Source organism: Microcaecilia unicolor, chromosome 3 (genome assembly GCF_901765095.1).
Source record: "Microcaecilia unicolor chromosome 3, aMicUni1.1, whole genome shotgun sequence".
Lineage (NCBI taxonomy): Eukaryota > Metazoa > Chordata > Amphibia > Gymnophiona > Siphonopidae > Microcaecilia > Microcaecilia unicolor.
The window spans coordinates 472,878,985-472,894,752 of NC_044033.1; the positions used below are offsets into that span (position 1 = coordinate 472,878,985).

Sequence of the window (15,768 nt, forward strand, 5' to 3'; positions counted from 1 at the left end):
CTTTGTCTATGTTTAAATATGGTAGACTTTTACCAGATTGCACACCCGATTATGCATACAGAAAGTGTGTACCCATGCTTATGTACTCTGCATAAACTTTCTAGGGGAATGGTGGGGCCAAGCAGAATTGGTGGTGCAATGTGCAAGTCAGCTATACTACAAGTGTAGAGTACATACAAATGTACATCTTTTTCCAAAGCAGATGGAAATTTGTGTATCTGCATTTACATGCTATTGGCCTAGTCCTAAGAACCTATTCCATAAAGGCACATACGTGACTGTATACGTTATTTATTTATTAAAAATATCAAAATCAGGAGCTAGAGATCAAAAATGTAATAGAAACTTCACATCTAAAAGATGTTCTCACTATAAATGATGGATAAAGGACTTTCCAAATAATTAATTCAATACAAACAGCGAAACCTCAAGAATCCAAGGTGCCTACTGAGATGGTCTACCCTTTAACGGACTCATTATCATAGGTTTCATGAAAGCCTCCGAAACCAGACACAGTTTAAAAATACTCCCTAAAGGAGAAAAAAAACACTGTAGCAAAAAAACCAGTGGAGCCTACTGTATATGTTAGTCAAGTCCCATATCCATTACCCTACATTTCAAAAACCTGGAGAAATACATTAATAACAAAATAATGGGTGCACCACATGCATATATGAAAAAAAAACATCACTTACCTTCTTCCACTGGATCGAAGACCAACTGTTGCAGTCCAACCCAGGAGAGCGCTGACTCTAGTATTGAAACACAGAAGATGGCCACCCATTGTTGCCCCGACAGAGGGATCCCCTATTTCAATCCTGCCCCAGGGGGAATTCATAATAATGTCCACCAGTCTTGAAAACAAAGTAAAAGAGAAAAAATGGCTACTGGGTATATAAGACACCGACAATTTACAGGCCCACATCTGATAACGTCACTTCATCAAGACCAATCACATCTTAAACACAGAGGTCAATTAACAGCCAATCAGTAAAAGGCTTCCCACTCCAGCAGGCCATTGAGATCTCTGGGAGACGTGGTCTGGCATTTAAAAATCCATTTCTGTTCTTTCTGATGGAGGCAGCGAGAGAGATCCCTGCGGCGTCCATTATCCAACAGTTGTTCAGTCACAAAACATTGCAGCTGATCAAAAGAGTGGTGTAGAGAATCAGTGTTTGGTTAAAGGCATATGAAGTTTCTTGGTATTGATAGTATGTTTATGCTCAGTGAGATGAGTTTTTAACATACGTTTAGTCTAGCCAATGTATCTTAAGCCACAAGGGCATGTGATCAGATATATCACTGCTTTTAAATTGCAATTGTTAGAACTTTTGATTTATATCATCCCAAAATTTGGTGGTCTCCTCCATAACTGTACATAATAAACAGTGACTACCTGCATGATCTAAAATCCTTGACAACATGCATAATAATATATTAATATATAATAGTTTGTAGGACGGAGCTGGTGCTAACATTTGAATAGGGGGTAGACCCTTGAAACAGTTCGGTTTCGAGCGAAACATATGTCGGGCTGGTGACCCCCTGAGTCCAATGACTGATGGACTCGAAAAATTTATCTAAAAGTTAAGTCATTAAGTTTTCTAAGAATTATTACAATAAGACCAATGAAGAATATGGATGTTGTTTAACGCTGCCACCACATTAAATATGATGGCAACGGACATCGCTGAGGTCTTTTGAAATATTAAAGAAATGAATTATTTATTTGAGTTACTCTAGAATCTTAAACTTGTCATTGAGTAAAGCTTTTTCATCAAACAAGGACATTTGGATATACATTGATCTATTTTTATTGATATTTTGTTATCCAAAAATTTCTTTATAAAATTAATAGTCATACATAGTAATAATATATTAAGACATAACAAAAACAATAAATCATAAAAGACATTTGCTAAGGTGTGCTAGTGTTTTAAGTGCACTCTAAAATGAGACATCCATACATTCCTATGTGTGCCTCTAGCATTAGCGCATGCTAATTTTTAGCATGCGCTAAAAACGCTACTGTGCCTATAGTGCAGCTTAGTAAACAGGGTCCATTATATGCTCTATTACAACTATAATGCTCCATAATTAATCTTCCACAGAAAAAAAGCATCTTCAATAGGACTAGGTGCTAAATGCCTGCTAGAAAAGAAAGGTTTTCAATTCTTTTCTCAACATCTCCACATTGTGTACTGCTTACAATGTTAAAGGTAAAGATTTCCAAAGCTCTGGACCGACTATATTAAAAATAGATGATCTATATTATTCCATATTCTAACTTCATGAAAGGTTGGAACTTCCAGCAGGGCCTTTGCAGATGATTTCAATGCTTTAGAGGGCTCATATATGAGTAAACTTATAGAAATGATGACAGAAACAAACATTATTATATAAAACTTTAGAAACTAATAATATCTTAAATTTAATTCTAAACTCTATTGGGAGCCAGTGTAATTTGATCAATATGTTATTTAAGTTTGTTTATTGCAATCTTGATATACCACTTAAACTGATGCACAGACTAAAGTGATTTACAATCATAAAAACAAATAAGATTGAAAAGAATGTGAGTAATGAACAGGAAAGGTAACAACACTCGATACAAAAGTAAACAGAGTGACTATACTACAGATACCTAAAACTGTACTCAGACATCCTTTGTTCAAGCATGCATATCTCTTATGTAGTTTGTCAACTCTGAAGCATTCTACGCTCACATACTGCTTACCAAATACAAGACTATGGGGTCCTTTTACCAAACTGTGGGAAAAATGGCCCTGCGCTAGCGGCGGGGTCATTTGTCCCCACACGCTAGGGCCCTTTTTACTGCAGTTGGTAAAAAGCTCCCAGACACACATATTCATGCAGTAAGAGAACTCTTACTGTGTGGCCATGCAGCATAGAGCCCTTACCGCCACCCACATTGGGCCAGCGGTAGTACCAGAAGAGCAAGCAGTAAGCCTGCATTCAGTTTACCGCCGCTGTGTAAAAGGGCTCCTATTACAGTAATTGAAATGAGGGATTATTACATTTTGAATTACCAGTCTGAAATTAAAGGTGTTCAATTATTTTTTTAATCATCTAATTACACTTACCTTGTGAAAAAAGACTGATTATTTTTTTGTACTTGAAATTTCTTAGTGGGCGCTGAGTCTAAGATTATTCTTAGGTTTTGCATTTTACTAACAATTGGAATAGAGACATTACTGATATCAAAAAAACACATACAGAATGTCTGTCAAAGAATAACCTGATAGCAGTACACATGGTTAGCCTTCATCCATTGATTGATGGATTGTAAACAAAGATACAGAAAGTCTATAAGTTCTTTAACAGACACATAGATACTGAGCAAAAATTGTGCATTATCTGCATAAAGTCTCAATTGTAAGTTGAGACACTTAACTTGCATGAAAATTATTGAATAGAATAGCTGATAAAGAAGATCCTTGAAGGATACCAGCTGAGGCATTGATAAATTTGGCTCTTTGAGAATCTTTCACCACACAGAACTTTCTAGATGACAAGAATGAGATGAACCAATCAAGAAATAGACTGCTCATTCCAATGAATCAAAACTGATTAATCACAATTTTATGATTTATAGTGTTAAAAGTGGCAGATATATCCAGAGTTAATAGAAAAAAATATCATGTCCCTTTAGAAAAAAAATGATTTCTCAAGATCTAAAATTGAAATTAAATTTAATAATGTTTCCATGATAGTAACATAGAGGGGCATTTTCCAAAGTATTTCCAATTTAGAACATCTTAAAGAGATGTCCATCTCATATGTATTTTCCTGTCTGAAAAAATGCAAGATGGACATCCATGCACTGGAAACATCCAGCAGGAGCATCCATTTTACAAACTGAAGCGTCCAAATTCTGAATGAGAGAAAACAAGGAACATGGACGTCCATATAGCAGCATTCTTAGAAAATAGTCACACAGACGTCCACGCAGAGTGGAGGATAAGCCTATTGCGACATTTTTCAACCAGTGTTCTGAAGCCCAGAGCTGCATGAGGAATCCGCAGGGATCCTGCCGGAATACCCTCTAGGTTTGTGGAGATCCCTCGAGCAAGGAAGTAGTTCCTGCTGGGTTCCCATGGGAGTTACAAGCCTCTTACCAACCAACTACCTACCCAGGGTCCTCCATGACAACCAAGTACTGCCTCCTCCTCCTTTCAATAATTCAGCACAGCCACACTTGCTCTGTGCCCGGGTTGATGCAGCAAGGCTCACACTAATGCATGCACGAGCCAGTAACATAGTGGTCACCTGATCTACTGACGCATATGTGTGGCGTCCTCCACGTGCAGCTGTCTTGCCCATGCATTTGTCATTCTGTGCCTTGCTGCGTCAGCCAGGTAGAGAGCAAGCGCAGTGCTGGAACTATTGAAGGGAGGACTCGGAGGACTTGCACAGTAGCAATTAACCATGATTTGTCATCAAAGTGGTAAGTGTTTGATATTATCATCATGGTTGGCATTGCAGTATTTTTGTGTGGACACATTTATTGCTCCTTCAATATTCTGATCCAGCCCTTTGCAGTTATCATTGAGCCCTCTTTTTCTCTTCCCATTGGGCAAGGAATTGGCCAAAGTCTTGTCATCGAAAAACGTGCACACCAGTTTTCTGAACAGCAGGCTTCCTGAGCATGTGTAATTTGATAAAATAGAGTCCAAATCATTCATCAAGTTGCACTGCTGTATCTTAGGAGGAGGAGGTGGCTTCATGAACAATTCCAAAGCCTGAAGCATTGTTTTCCTATTTGGGAATGTGGTCTGCCCCTGGGAGGCGGGAACATTCCTGGACTGCTGTCAGCTTGCTTTAGTTCATGTGTAGGCTGGGCTTTCTAGCAACTGTCATAGGTGCTGCCACCTTCTGTGGCAAATATTTCTTTTTTTTTCTCTTTCTGAGTTTCAGATGAGAGCTGATAGGTGTAAATGTGGCAGGGAGAGGGCTTGAAAACAGATGGATGGTGAGTGTGTTTATGTGAGGAGGGGGCTTGAAAAAAGATGGATTGTTTGTGTGTGTGCAGGGAGGAGGCTGGAAAAAAAAGATGGATGGTATGTGTATGTGCTGGGGTTCCTGAAAAAAAGGTAGATGGAGTGTGTGAGCATGGAAGGGGCTTGAAAAAAGATGCATGGTATGTGTGTGTAGGGGTGTGTGTAGGGAGAGGGGCTGGAAAAAAACATCACCAAGCATAGATTTCACACTGATTTTTTTAAGATGAGGTCGATGGGTAAGTGGGGGGATTCACTTTAAAATTGTTTTTTTTTAATGCATGTTATTTATGGCTATAAAGAAAACAGAATGTTTAAAAATTTAATTATTGAACTTTAAACACAATCTTAATACTCATTTGTTAAATTATATTTATCCGTAAAAAACTGGTGGTGTGCCTTGCAAATTTTTGTATCTTGTTAAGTGTGCCATAAGATGAAAAAGGTTGTCCTAGTGGTTAGCAATGTGGACTATAAATCAAGGGACCCAGGTTCAAATCCCACTTTAACTCTTTGTGTTTTGTAATTGTGAGCCCCCAGGGACAGAAATGTATACCACTTCAATTGCTTTCAGGTTTGTAGGTGTCTTGTATATTTTGAGACAATCATGCTCTTTGAAAATGAGTGCCATGGAGGGGCATTTTCGATATGATGTCTAAGTCTGACTGGACATTTTGCAAAAAATGTCCAAAATCTGAATAGCAAAGAAGGTCATTTTCCAAAAAAGAAAAATGTCTATCTTTTGTTTTCGAAAATACAAGGTTTTTGATTTGGACATTTTGTTTTTTGCTCCATTTTCAAACAAAAAACGTCCAACTACAAAATGCACAAAATAAAACCATTGGGATGTAGGAGGCCCCAGAATTTTTAGTAGACTGGTCCCCCTGACATCCTAGGAAAATAGTAGGGCACCCTAGGGGGCACTGCAGTGGACTTCATAAAATGCACCCAGGTACACATCTCACCATTGCTCCTGTATCTTATGTGCTGAGCACCCCAAAACCCACTATCCCCAACTGTACACCATTACCATAGCCCTTACGGGTGAAGGGGGCACCTATATGTGGGTACAGTGGGTTTCTGGTGAGTTTTGGAGGGTTCATAATTTGCTCCAGAAGTGTAACAGGCAGGGAGAGGTATGGGCCTGTGTCCAACTGTCTGCACTATTCCAGGGACCTGCATGCTATTCTAATGGACCTGAGTATAACATATGAGGTTGGCATAGAGGCTGGCAAATAATATTTTTAATCACATTTTTTTGGGGTGGGAGGGAATTAGTGACCACTGGGGGAGTAAGGAGAAGTCACCCCTGATTCCCTCCAGTGGTCATCTGGTCATTTAGGGTACCTTTTTGTGCCTTATTCATTATAAAAACAGGTCTAGCTCAAAACGTCTTAGTGTTTTTTTGGACGTTTTTGTTCTGTTCTATTATGGCCGAAAAACATCTAAGTGTTAGGAACACCCAAATCCCACAATTAACACGCCCCTGACATGCGCCCTTGTGATTTGAATGCACTTCTGACGGACTTCATAGAAAAACGTCTAAAAATTGTTTTTGAAAATACCAATTTGGACGTTTTTGTAAGAAAAACATCCAAATCCAGATTTATGCCACTTTTTGGACATTTTTCTCTTTTAAAATTGAGCCCAATAGTAACATAGTAAATGTTGGCAGATAAAGACTTCCATGATCTATCCAGTGTGCCCAACAAAGTGTCCAGAGTTCAATCTGGCACCCCACTCATGTTGTGCCCCAAAACCAAATTGATTAATATCAAAAATATCATGCAATTAAAAAAAAATTTGGTCATAAACCACTTTTTCCAAGTATCTTGGATAAAAATGGTAAGGATGATATAGGCCTGTAACTTTCTACCGCATTATAGTCTAAACAATGGTTTTTAATCAAAGGTTTTACAAAAGTTTTTTTTTCACAAAGTCTAAAAATATTTCTTTAGAAAGTGATTTATGAATACCTCTTAACGCTTTCACAACAGATGGGTGGCAAAGATCTAAAGAAAAGAAGGAATTCTTAACCCTAGAAAAATTAGTCACTACTTGTTGATTCATAACCAATTGAAAATGTGACCAACGTTGTTCAGTACTTAAAGGAGAAGTTATTTCCAATGACATTTCAAAATAAAATCAAGTAACAATTTTAGAAACTTTATTAGTAAATCCATTGGCAAAATCAAGGATGTCTCAAACTAACATGAAGATCTTACATCTGCAGTTAGATGATTTACTACTGCAAACAATTCTTTAGATGGCGAAGGAGCAGCTTCAATAGTAGTATTAAGGTATAGTTTCTTAGCTTGTTATGTCGCTGTACCATCTAACTGGGCATTTAGATTAGATTGCGCTAAGGTTAATCTAGATTAATATTTTCTCCATGCCCTTTCACCCTAACTTACATTTCTGTTCCTTCAACTTATCATCAAACAAAGGGAACACTAATTTTCGAAGCAGATGGATGTCTCAAAATGTCCCCCAATTGTTGATCAGCCAAAAACGTCCAAATTAATGTTTTGGAACAGCAGAATTTGGATGTCCCACACTGCAGTGCATCCCAATAACAAGGGGGTATATTGTGGGCATGTTTTGCCAGGACTAGGGAGGGTTCAAAATCAGGACATCCAACAGAGATCATCAAATGGGAAGAAACATCCAAGTCTAAAAAGAAAGATGTTTTTATGTAGACCAGTTTCATTCACATCCAGGGTATGAAAAGGTGCTCTGATTGTGCAACTGGCCACTGTAGGGATCAAGGCATGACTCCTCCTTAATTCCCCAGTGATTACTGTCCTCCTCCCTCAACCCTGAAATTGACACTGGAAAGAGAAACTAGGCTCCCTGAAAACCTCAGGTAATATAGGTATTCTGAACAGAGCAGCAAGCAGATCTGAAGGGTATGCAGTGGAGTGTAAACCAGAGGACCCAAGTTAAAATTCTACTTCAGCTCTCTTTTTTTTTAACCAGTAAATTGTGAGCCTTCCAGAAACAGAGATATACCTTCTGTACCTAGATATTAAAGACATCTGCAAGCCTGAAGGCTATTAAGGTGGTGCACATTCAGGTACAGCGGGTATTTCCCTGTATCTGGAGGGCTCATCATTTAAAATAACAAAGTTGCAGTCCATTGCACTGACTACTAGACTGTCACTCTGCTCTGCAGGGATGTCTGTGTGGCAATTTTTGTACAAATGCTCCCAAACAGATGTCCTTGTCTCTTTTGTTTTTTTTTTTTACATTCATAATTTGGATGATTTACTTTGGAAAATGGCTGGCCATTGTGGACATTCTCACGTATTTTCATACAGGAAACCCCAACGTTTTTCCTACTCTAAAATGGCTGTGAGATGAATGGGGTTTTTTTTGGACTTTATAAGCGGGATGTCCCAATTCTAACTTGGATGTTCTTTTGAAAATGTCCCTCATAATGTTTGAATAAAGCAATATTTTCTCATTGGTGCAATTACATCTAATGAGCTCAAAAAAGCAGTGTTTCAGGTATCAAACTGTGGTTGGGTCATCCAATAATTCAATGTCATTCAATTTAGGGAGTAGGTCAAATTTTAGATCTTCAATCTCATAACTATCTCAATGTACTGTAAGTATGATGTTGCAGAGTTAATGTGTAACCTTCCCACCTATGTTGCCTTGATAAAACAGGAGCTTTCTTGGACTTATACATAGGTTTCCTTCTATAGAATTACCCACTACATTAATACCTTATCTGCATGACATTAAGCCTGTTCTTTGAGTCTTACATTAATGTATAAGTTCTCTGGAGAGCAAACCAATATCACCAGTCTCCACATAACTGTAGGCCCGTACTTAGACCACGCCTAATCCTGTCCTAATTTAGACATAACTTTTAGCTATGTAAAGAACAATTCTATAAACTAGGTGCTAACATTGATGTGCCAATTGCACATGTAAATGCATAGAATACTAGAATATGTATGTGCATGTGTGTGTACACAGGTACATGTATGCCAGTATGTTGCCTAAGTACTATCCTGTAAATACACGACTATCGTGCATAGTATGTAGTTTTAAGGAAGCAAACACAGGGATAGTGCATAGGTGAAAAACAGGTGAAGCTCCCACTTGTTCACGTAACGCAGAATACTGTAAGTTATGTGCATCCTTGCTGCATTTAGGTACCTACACATGCTAGCTCTATGGTTGGTGCAAGTCCAGGCACCTAAATGTTAGGCACAACAATACTAGTTACACTAGTATTGTATAAAAAATCCTAGATGCCTAGGCTCCATTATAGACTAGGCTCCTACTTTCTGTCCTCTGATTGCCTAAATAAAGGCACCCAGTTATAGAGTTGTTCCCTTAGTGACTTACATGGCAAAATGTATACATTGTCTACACTGGCAAATTCAAAGAAAGAACTTTGGCTACATAAGCGGTTTTGAATATTGACCAGATAAAGTTCATGTCAACAAGCTATGGTGAGGCCTTCTCTACATTATCTAGTATCTTCTTATGTTCCTTGCAGAAGCAAATAAGAGAAGGGGGCTGATATTCAGACCATGGGAGACAGCCTGGCTAACTCCCGTGGTCAGTGGTGTGAGACTAGATATTCATCAATGCTGGGTCATTTCCAATGACCAGCATTGAATATCCATTTTAATTTTGGCTGGTTTAAACTTAACCAGGCAAGTCTATATTCAGCACTGGTCGGTTAGATTTAAATCAGCCAAAGATGGTATTTTGATGGTCTGATTTGGCTGCCAAACTTAGCCGGCAATGCACTGAATAATAGCGGCTAGCCGGTTATATCATGCTAAGCGCTGACTGGTAATATTTAACTGGAGATAACCGGCTATCTCCCACTCAATATTCACAGATAGCCAGTTAAGCGCTATTTAACTGGCCAGGAGCCATTCCTGACTGGCTAAAGAGCACTGAATAATGGAGGAAAGGTATATTAAAAACTAGTAGTAGTTAATAAGCAGATACAATGTGCCTGATTCTTTAGTGAGAAATTTCCACTTGTATTTATTCTTCTGTTGTCAGAAATTTCCATCAGCTGAGCAGCTAAATTTGGAAATCTTTATTAAAAAAAACTAAATATAACCATTCAAAAATAAAATTAAATCATAAAAAGGTTTCAGAGGCAGGTTTTCAAGTTATTTGGTTAATGCTGATTTTCAGTTCTAATGTTCAGGTTGCTAACCCTAGCTCCATATAAATAAAGCCCCAGATTAAACTGGGGTGATATAATGTGTGTATGAACACCCCTCACCCTATTTTGCCCATTTTTAATATGCTGAAGTAGCCCTGAAGTAAAATGGCTCTGGTTGAGTGGTGGACAAGCCAATGGCAGGCATTTTAGTTTAGGTGGCATGCAGTACAGTGGATTTTGTACAAAGGCAGATGAGGATCTGGAGAAGATCATCTGATGATTATAAAGTGGTGAAACAGGTACATAAGGTGGTGGCAAAAGCCAAATGGATGCATGGGTGGATAGGGGGAGGAAAGGCCAGCAAAAAAAAAAGAAATGATATTGCTTCTGAATAAGTCTCAACTGAGACCTCATTTACGGGTCCAATAATTAAAACATGTTCCCCCCAATAGTCAAAAGCATTTAGATTGGCACCTAGCCAGTTAAATGCACCATAACTGAAAATTTGTGGTTAGCGGCTAGCCAGTTATATCATGTGATATAACCAGCAATTCATTGATTTTCAGTGCAAGTTTGGCAGCCATATTTGGCCACACGAATACTTTGGCTGGTTAAGTTTGACCTGGCCAAAAATAAACCTGATATTCAATGTCGGTCACCAGACATGGCCCGGCATGGAATATCTGGGCTCAGCACCGACCACGGACATTAGCCAGGTTAACTCATGTGGTCTGATTATCGGGCCCATTTAAACCTGGGTTAATATATTTTGATGCAGGACTTTCCAGCACATTAAGCCCAGATTTTCCATAGCAGTATTTAGGGCTTTTTAAATTGTTGTGGTTTCTTGGGGTTTTTTTTGCAGGTTCCATAAAATGTTTACATTAGCATGCAGGATTTGCAAACAATTAACTTGGGATAACTTACCACCTCCTATTTAGGGGACACTAAGAGGCATATTTTCAAAGCACTTAGCCTTCCAAAGTTCCATAGAAACCTATGGAACTTTGGAAGGCTAAATGCTTTGAAAATATGCTTCAATATGTTCCTGCATTGAGTCCACTTATCCAGTTAGCATATGCATATCAGAATGTACGATCTGGATAATGCTTCCACACCCATTCTGTATCCATGGCATGCCCCCTCCTGAAAAGAATTACAAAAAACATAAATAACTTGTGATTAGTACATACTAGCAGGCAAATTACCACAAAAACTTTAGCACAGTTTGCGGCAAGGTTTTTTTGGCATGCTAACCATGCAAATGTAGGTAGATGAAGACCATAAGCCAATCCAGTCTGCCCATCCATGCCATTTACTCTCCATACACTTAAATAGCTCCAAGATATAAATGCACATAAGTGGGTAAATCTTTCTTATCTGCACCCTTCTTCTCCACTGTTAACTCCAGACTCCATTCCTTTTATCTTGCTGCAGCTTGGAAAAGAGACAGCTGAAGGGAGATATGATTGAGGTCCACAAAATCCTGAGTGGTGTAGATTGGAAGAAATTAAATTGATTTTTTTTTTACTCTTTTAAAAAGTACAAAGACTAGTGGACACTCAATGCAGTTACAAGTAGGAGGAAATATTTTTTCACTGAATGAATAGTTAAGCTCTGAAACTCATTGCCAGAGGTTGTGGTAACAGTGGTTTGTGTATCTGGGATAGGTTCCTGGAGGAAAAGCCCATAGTCTGCTATTGAGATAGACATAGGAAAGCCACTGCTTGCCCTGGGATTGGTAGCATGGAATGTTGCTACTATTTGGGTTTCTACCAGGTATTTGTGACCTGGATTGGCCACTGTTGGAAACAGGATCCTGGGCTAGATGGACCATTGGACTGACCCAGTATGGCTATTCTTATGTTCTTATGGTTCATTGTCATGTTGACATACTGATGAAAAGGCCTGTTCCTGTTTACTGCTATTTCTTCTGTTAAGATAATGCAAGCTTAGTTTGTTAATACTTTCTATGCACACAATATTGGGAGAACTCTCCTAGTTGTATAGCATATTTGGGATGTTATTTCAAAGATATTTCATTCAGCACAGTATAAAGGAACTAGTACAGTCTTCTTCTTTTCTATGAAAAACCTGTAATGTATTCAGCTACACACTGTGGGTTTAGAGTCCCGGAGCCAGATGTACAATGGTTTGTCTAACATTTTACATCAGACTTGGATTGTTAACGAGAAGAGCATGGCTGAGCTGGCTAGTGAGTCAGTCTCCTACGCTTTTGTTTAGAGGCTTCTGTCTCTTCCAATAAGATGCACTTGAAATTCTGCATTCATATCTTGGAGATTAAATTGCTTTATTTTATGCATGTATAATGTGCACACTGGAAGCTGGACTTATTTTGACCCATGCAGATATAATTTTTATTTTATGATCATAACAGTATGTTTTTAGGAGCAGGATGGTTAATTAAATGGTTCCCAGAGGACTTTAAGCAGCAGAGCTAGGAAAAACAAACGTGGATCGTTTAGTTGGCAGTTAAAAAACAGCAAAATTATTACAGCTCCCATTTTTGTTCTAATTTGTATTTCATTTCAAGGCAATATCTTAGTGTTTAAAGTTTTCAAAAGCGCATCCTATTAAGCCAGTCTTCTCATTACACATCTAAATAAACTACAGTGTTGCTGTGGCACTTATCAGAACTCCATGCAAGCGGCACTGACACATGGAATGTATAAATAAAATCTACAAACAAAAGAGGAGCTCATCCTTGAACTTTGAAAAGTTTCCTTACTATAAACATCAAACTGGCTGAGTTTATTATTCTGAAAAATATCACCCTACTGCACATTTCAGTTTTTCCCAACGTTTACAATTATGTAACTTCAGTATTCAAATCATACACTACTATGTTCTCATTTGACCTGTGAAGGTTTAATGGGAACCTTTCCGCTTGGTATATAGATGGTAACTGACTGGAGGCTCAGCCATGCCCACTTTTATAATATTAATTATGAATTCACCACCACAACAACCGAATAATGATTGCATATATGAATATGGCTTTCAAAACCAAGGGGTGTGACTATAATTAAAAGAGCATACCTTTTTTTCCAGGAAAACTGTCAATATGCCTTACACCACTGTGGGGAGAAGTTAACAACATGGGCTACTGTTAAGTCAGGTTATTTAGGGATCGTTTTACAAAGGCGCGCTAGCATTTTTAGTGCTCATTAATGAATAGCGCATGCAACATGCTAGAGATGCCCATAGAAATAAATGGGCATCTCTAACTTTTAGCATGTGCTTATTTTTAGCGCATGCTAAAAACGCTGGCATGCTTTTATAAAAGGACCCCTAAATTTTATTGCATAAAATTCAACCTGTGCTAAAATATCTCGCGTTAGTGGCAAGCTTATCCATCTTTACAGGAGCCCACATTGATAATCCCTCTGAATGAGTCTTTACATCTGTTTTTAATTGCTCGATTTTCAAGAAATATATTGTGCTTCTTGTTTTCATTCAAACAGGTACATCAGATCTGAGAGGTCGATAATCCTAATAAACTTTTGTTTATCTATCATCTCATCAAACATCCTTATACTAGTTGGACAAACTCAGATGCATAACAAGGTATGATTAAGTATACAGGTGACCATGTTGAATATTGACTTCATTTGTGGAACGTAAGTAAAATAATTTTTCTTTTAAATGGACCACTTTTAATTGAAAGGATGAAAGCTTAGTAATGGTTTTAGATGTTTTCAATGCATGAAAACGACACGGAAAGAGCAATTCTATAACTAAGTGCCTGATATCGCATGCATATCTGTACAAATGAACAGCTCTTACACATGTCTGCACCTTAAGTGCTATTCTATAAGGGAATACAAGAGTACTGTAGCACACATGTGGGTGGAGTATGGGAGGTACATGGGCATGTCTCCCAGTTATGGTACAGCTTATAGAATACTAGAAGTTACATGCACCTTTTTCTATATTTAGGCATGCTCAGTTGTGTGAGAACTAAGGCAGTGTAACTGTGGGTGTCTAGATGTTAGGTGTACTGATACTGGGTTCCATTAGTATTCTATAACAGAATTTGGGTGCCAAGATACCATGATACAGTAGGCGTTCTCCACACTGCATCAGCATACCTAAATGGAGGCATCCACTTAGGGCTGGTTCAATCCATCTGTCTGGTTTTCCTTCTGGAAGCAGCTTAACTGCTGTGAAAATTCACTCACCAGGTCTAGTTTTGGGATGAAAGGTGGAACCTGGGCCTGACACATACCCTCTTGAAAATTACCCTCATCTCATAAGAATAAGATGATTTTCAACAGGGTCAAAGCTGAAAAGCCCTAGAGAGTTAATATAAATTCATGCTTTTAATTTCCTCCCTTGTTTTAATAAATGTTTTGATTCAAATTATTGTTGGCATTCTTTCTAATTGTGATATTGCCTGTAGCAGTATTATGTGTATTTAGCCTAACTGAAATATAAAAACATTAGGTTCCTAAGGTCTGCAGTGCTACCGTAACTAGAGTAAAGTTGTAGTTGTATATGCAGTATAGGGACTTGTGGTTAGTTCACAATAGATCATAACATGAAAATGTTCAATCCTTGCAATACAGAAAAAAAAGTAGTCAGTGATTTACCATTCTCCCTCTGTAAAGCCACTAAAATTTGGTGACATAATGGGTTAGTTTGAGTTTTCTGCAGCAGGGCTCATTTTATTCCTATGGGCTCTGCTGCAGATAATTCAAGCTAAGCTTTAGTATAAGACCCCCTTAATTTTAAAGTACAAAATGCTGGCTTCCTTAGGATGGCTTTATAACCTCAAGACCAGAAGAGGGAAGACATGTTTCAGCCTTAACTTCAAAACTCTAATCCTCTATCGGCCACTATCTCTTCCCTCACAGCACCTAGTTTTCCATATTCATTGTCCATCAAGACAGACAGGCAGATGGATTTGATTGTATATTTTGTATTGATGCATAGATGCCTAACATACATTGCTTAAAAGATAGAGAATAACTGCTTCTTAAAAAATTGCATTAATGTACTATATTTATGTACAAAATTTATACAGTTTATATAACTATTAAAACATTATTTGAAATCACTATTTTAATATAAAATCCCACACTATCCAAACAATATAGGCCAGATATTCAGTTGGTATTGATCAGTGTTTTGCTGATCACCACCTGCATTATCCCCAGAAATTCAATGTTGACATATGTCTGGGCTCCAGCATTGAATTTCTGGAGTTACGGAGCCGACAGAAGCAATGACACTCTCATTTTATCCAATTGTTTAAATTTGGTAGAGTCATGAGTTAAGCAATACAGATTGAACAAAGGAAAAACAAAAAACTTTTATGGGTTTTGCAGAGTAATCCCTTCCTTGAGTTAGGGGGATCACAATTTAAGCTCAAGCAGTCTTCCCGGATATTGGGAGTAGAGGTAGAGTCAGCTTACTATATCAGCCCCAGTGAATAAAGTATTAAGACTTCCATGTTGTTGTTGGAGTTAAGAGTTGCATGCAAGTATTTTGATCAATGTTTAGACTGTTTATTTCAATTGGTGGTACTATCTCAGTTAGACTATTGTAATGTGGTCTACACTGGCTGTTTGAAATTTCTGA

At 38.0% G+C, this 15,768-nt stretch overlaps 1 protein-coding gene across 1 annotated transcript in view; it reads left to right on the forward strand.

The window, feature by feature from the left end:
- The window catches only part of ADGRB3 (adhesion G protein-coupled receptor B3), a 1,672,438-nt gene that overhangs the window by 1,286,204 nt on the left and 370,466 nt on the right, over positions 1 to 15,768 (forward strand). The window contains exon 18 of the mRNA XM_030199002.1: positions 13,650 to 13,752. Within this exon, the coding sequence (XP_030054862.1) occupies positions 13,650 to 13,752 (103 nt within the window). The remainder of the gene's footprint in view (positions 1 to 13,649; positions 13,753 to 15,768) is intronic.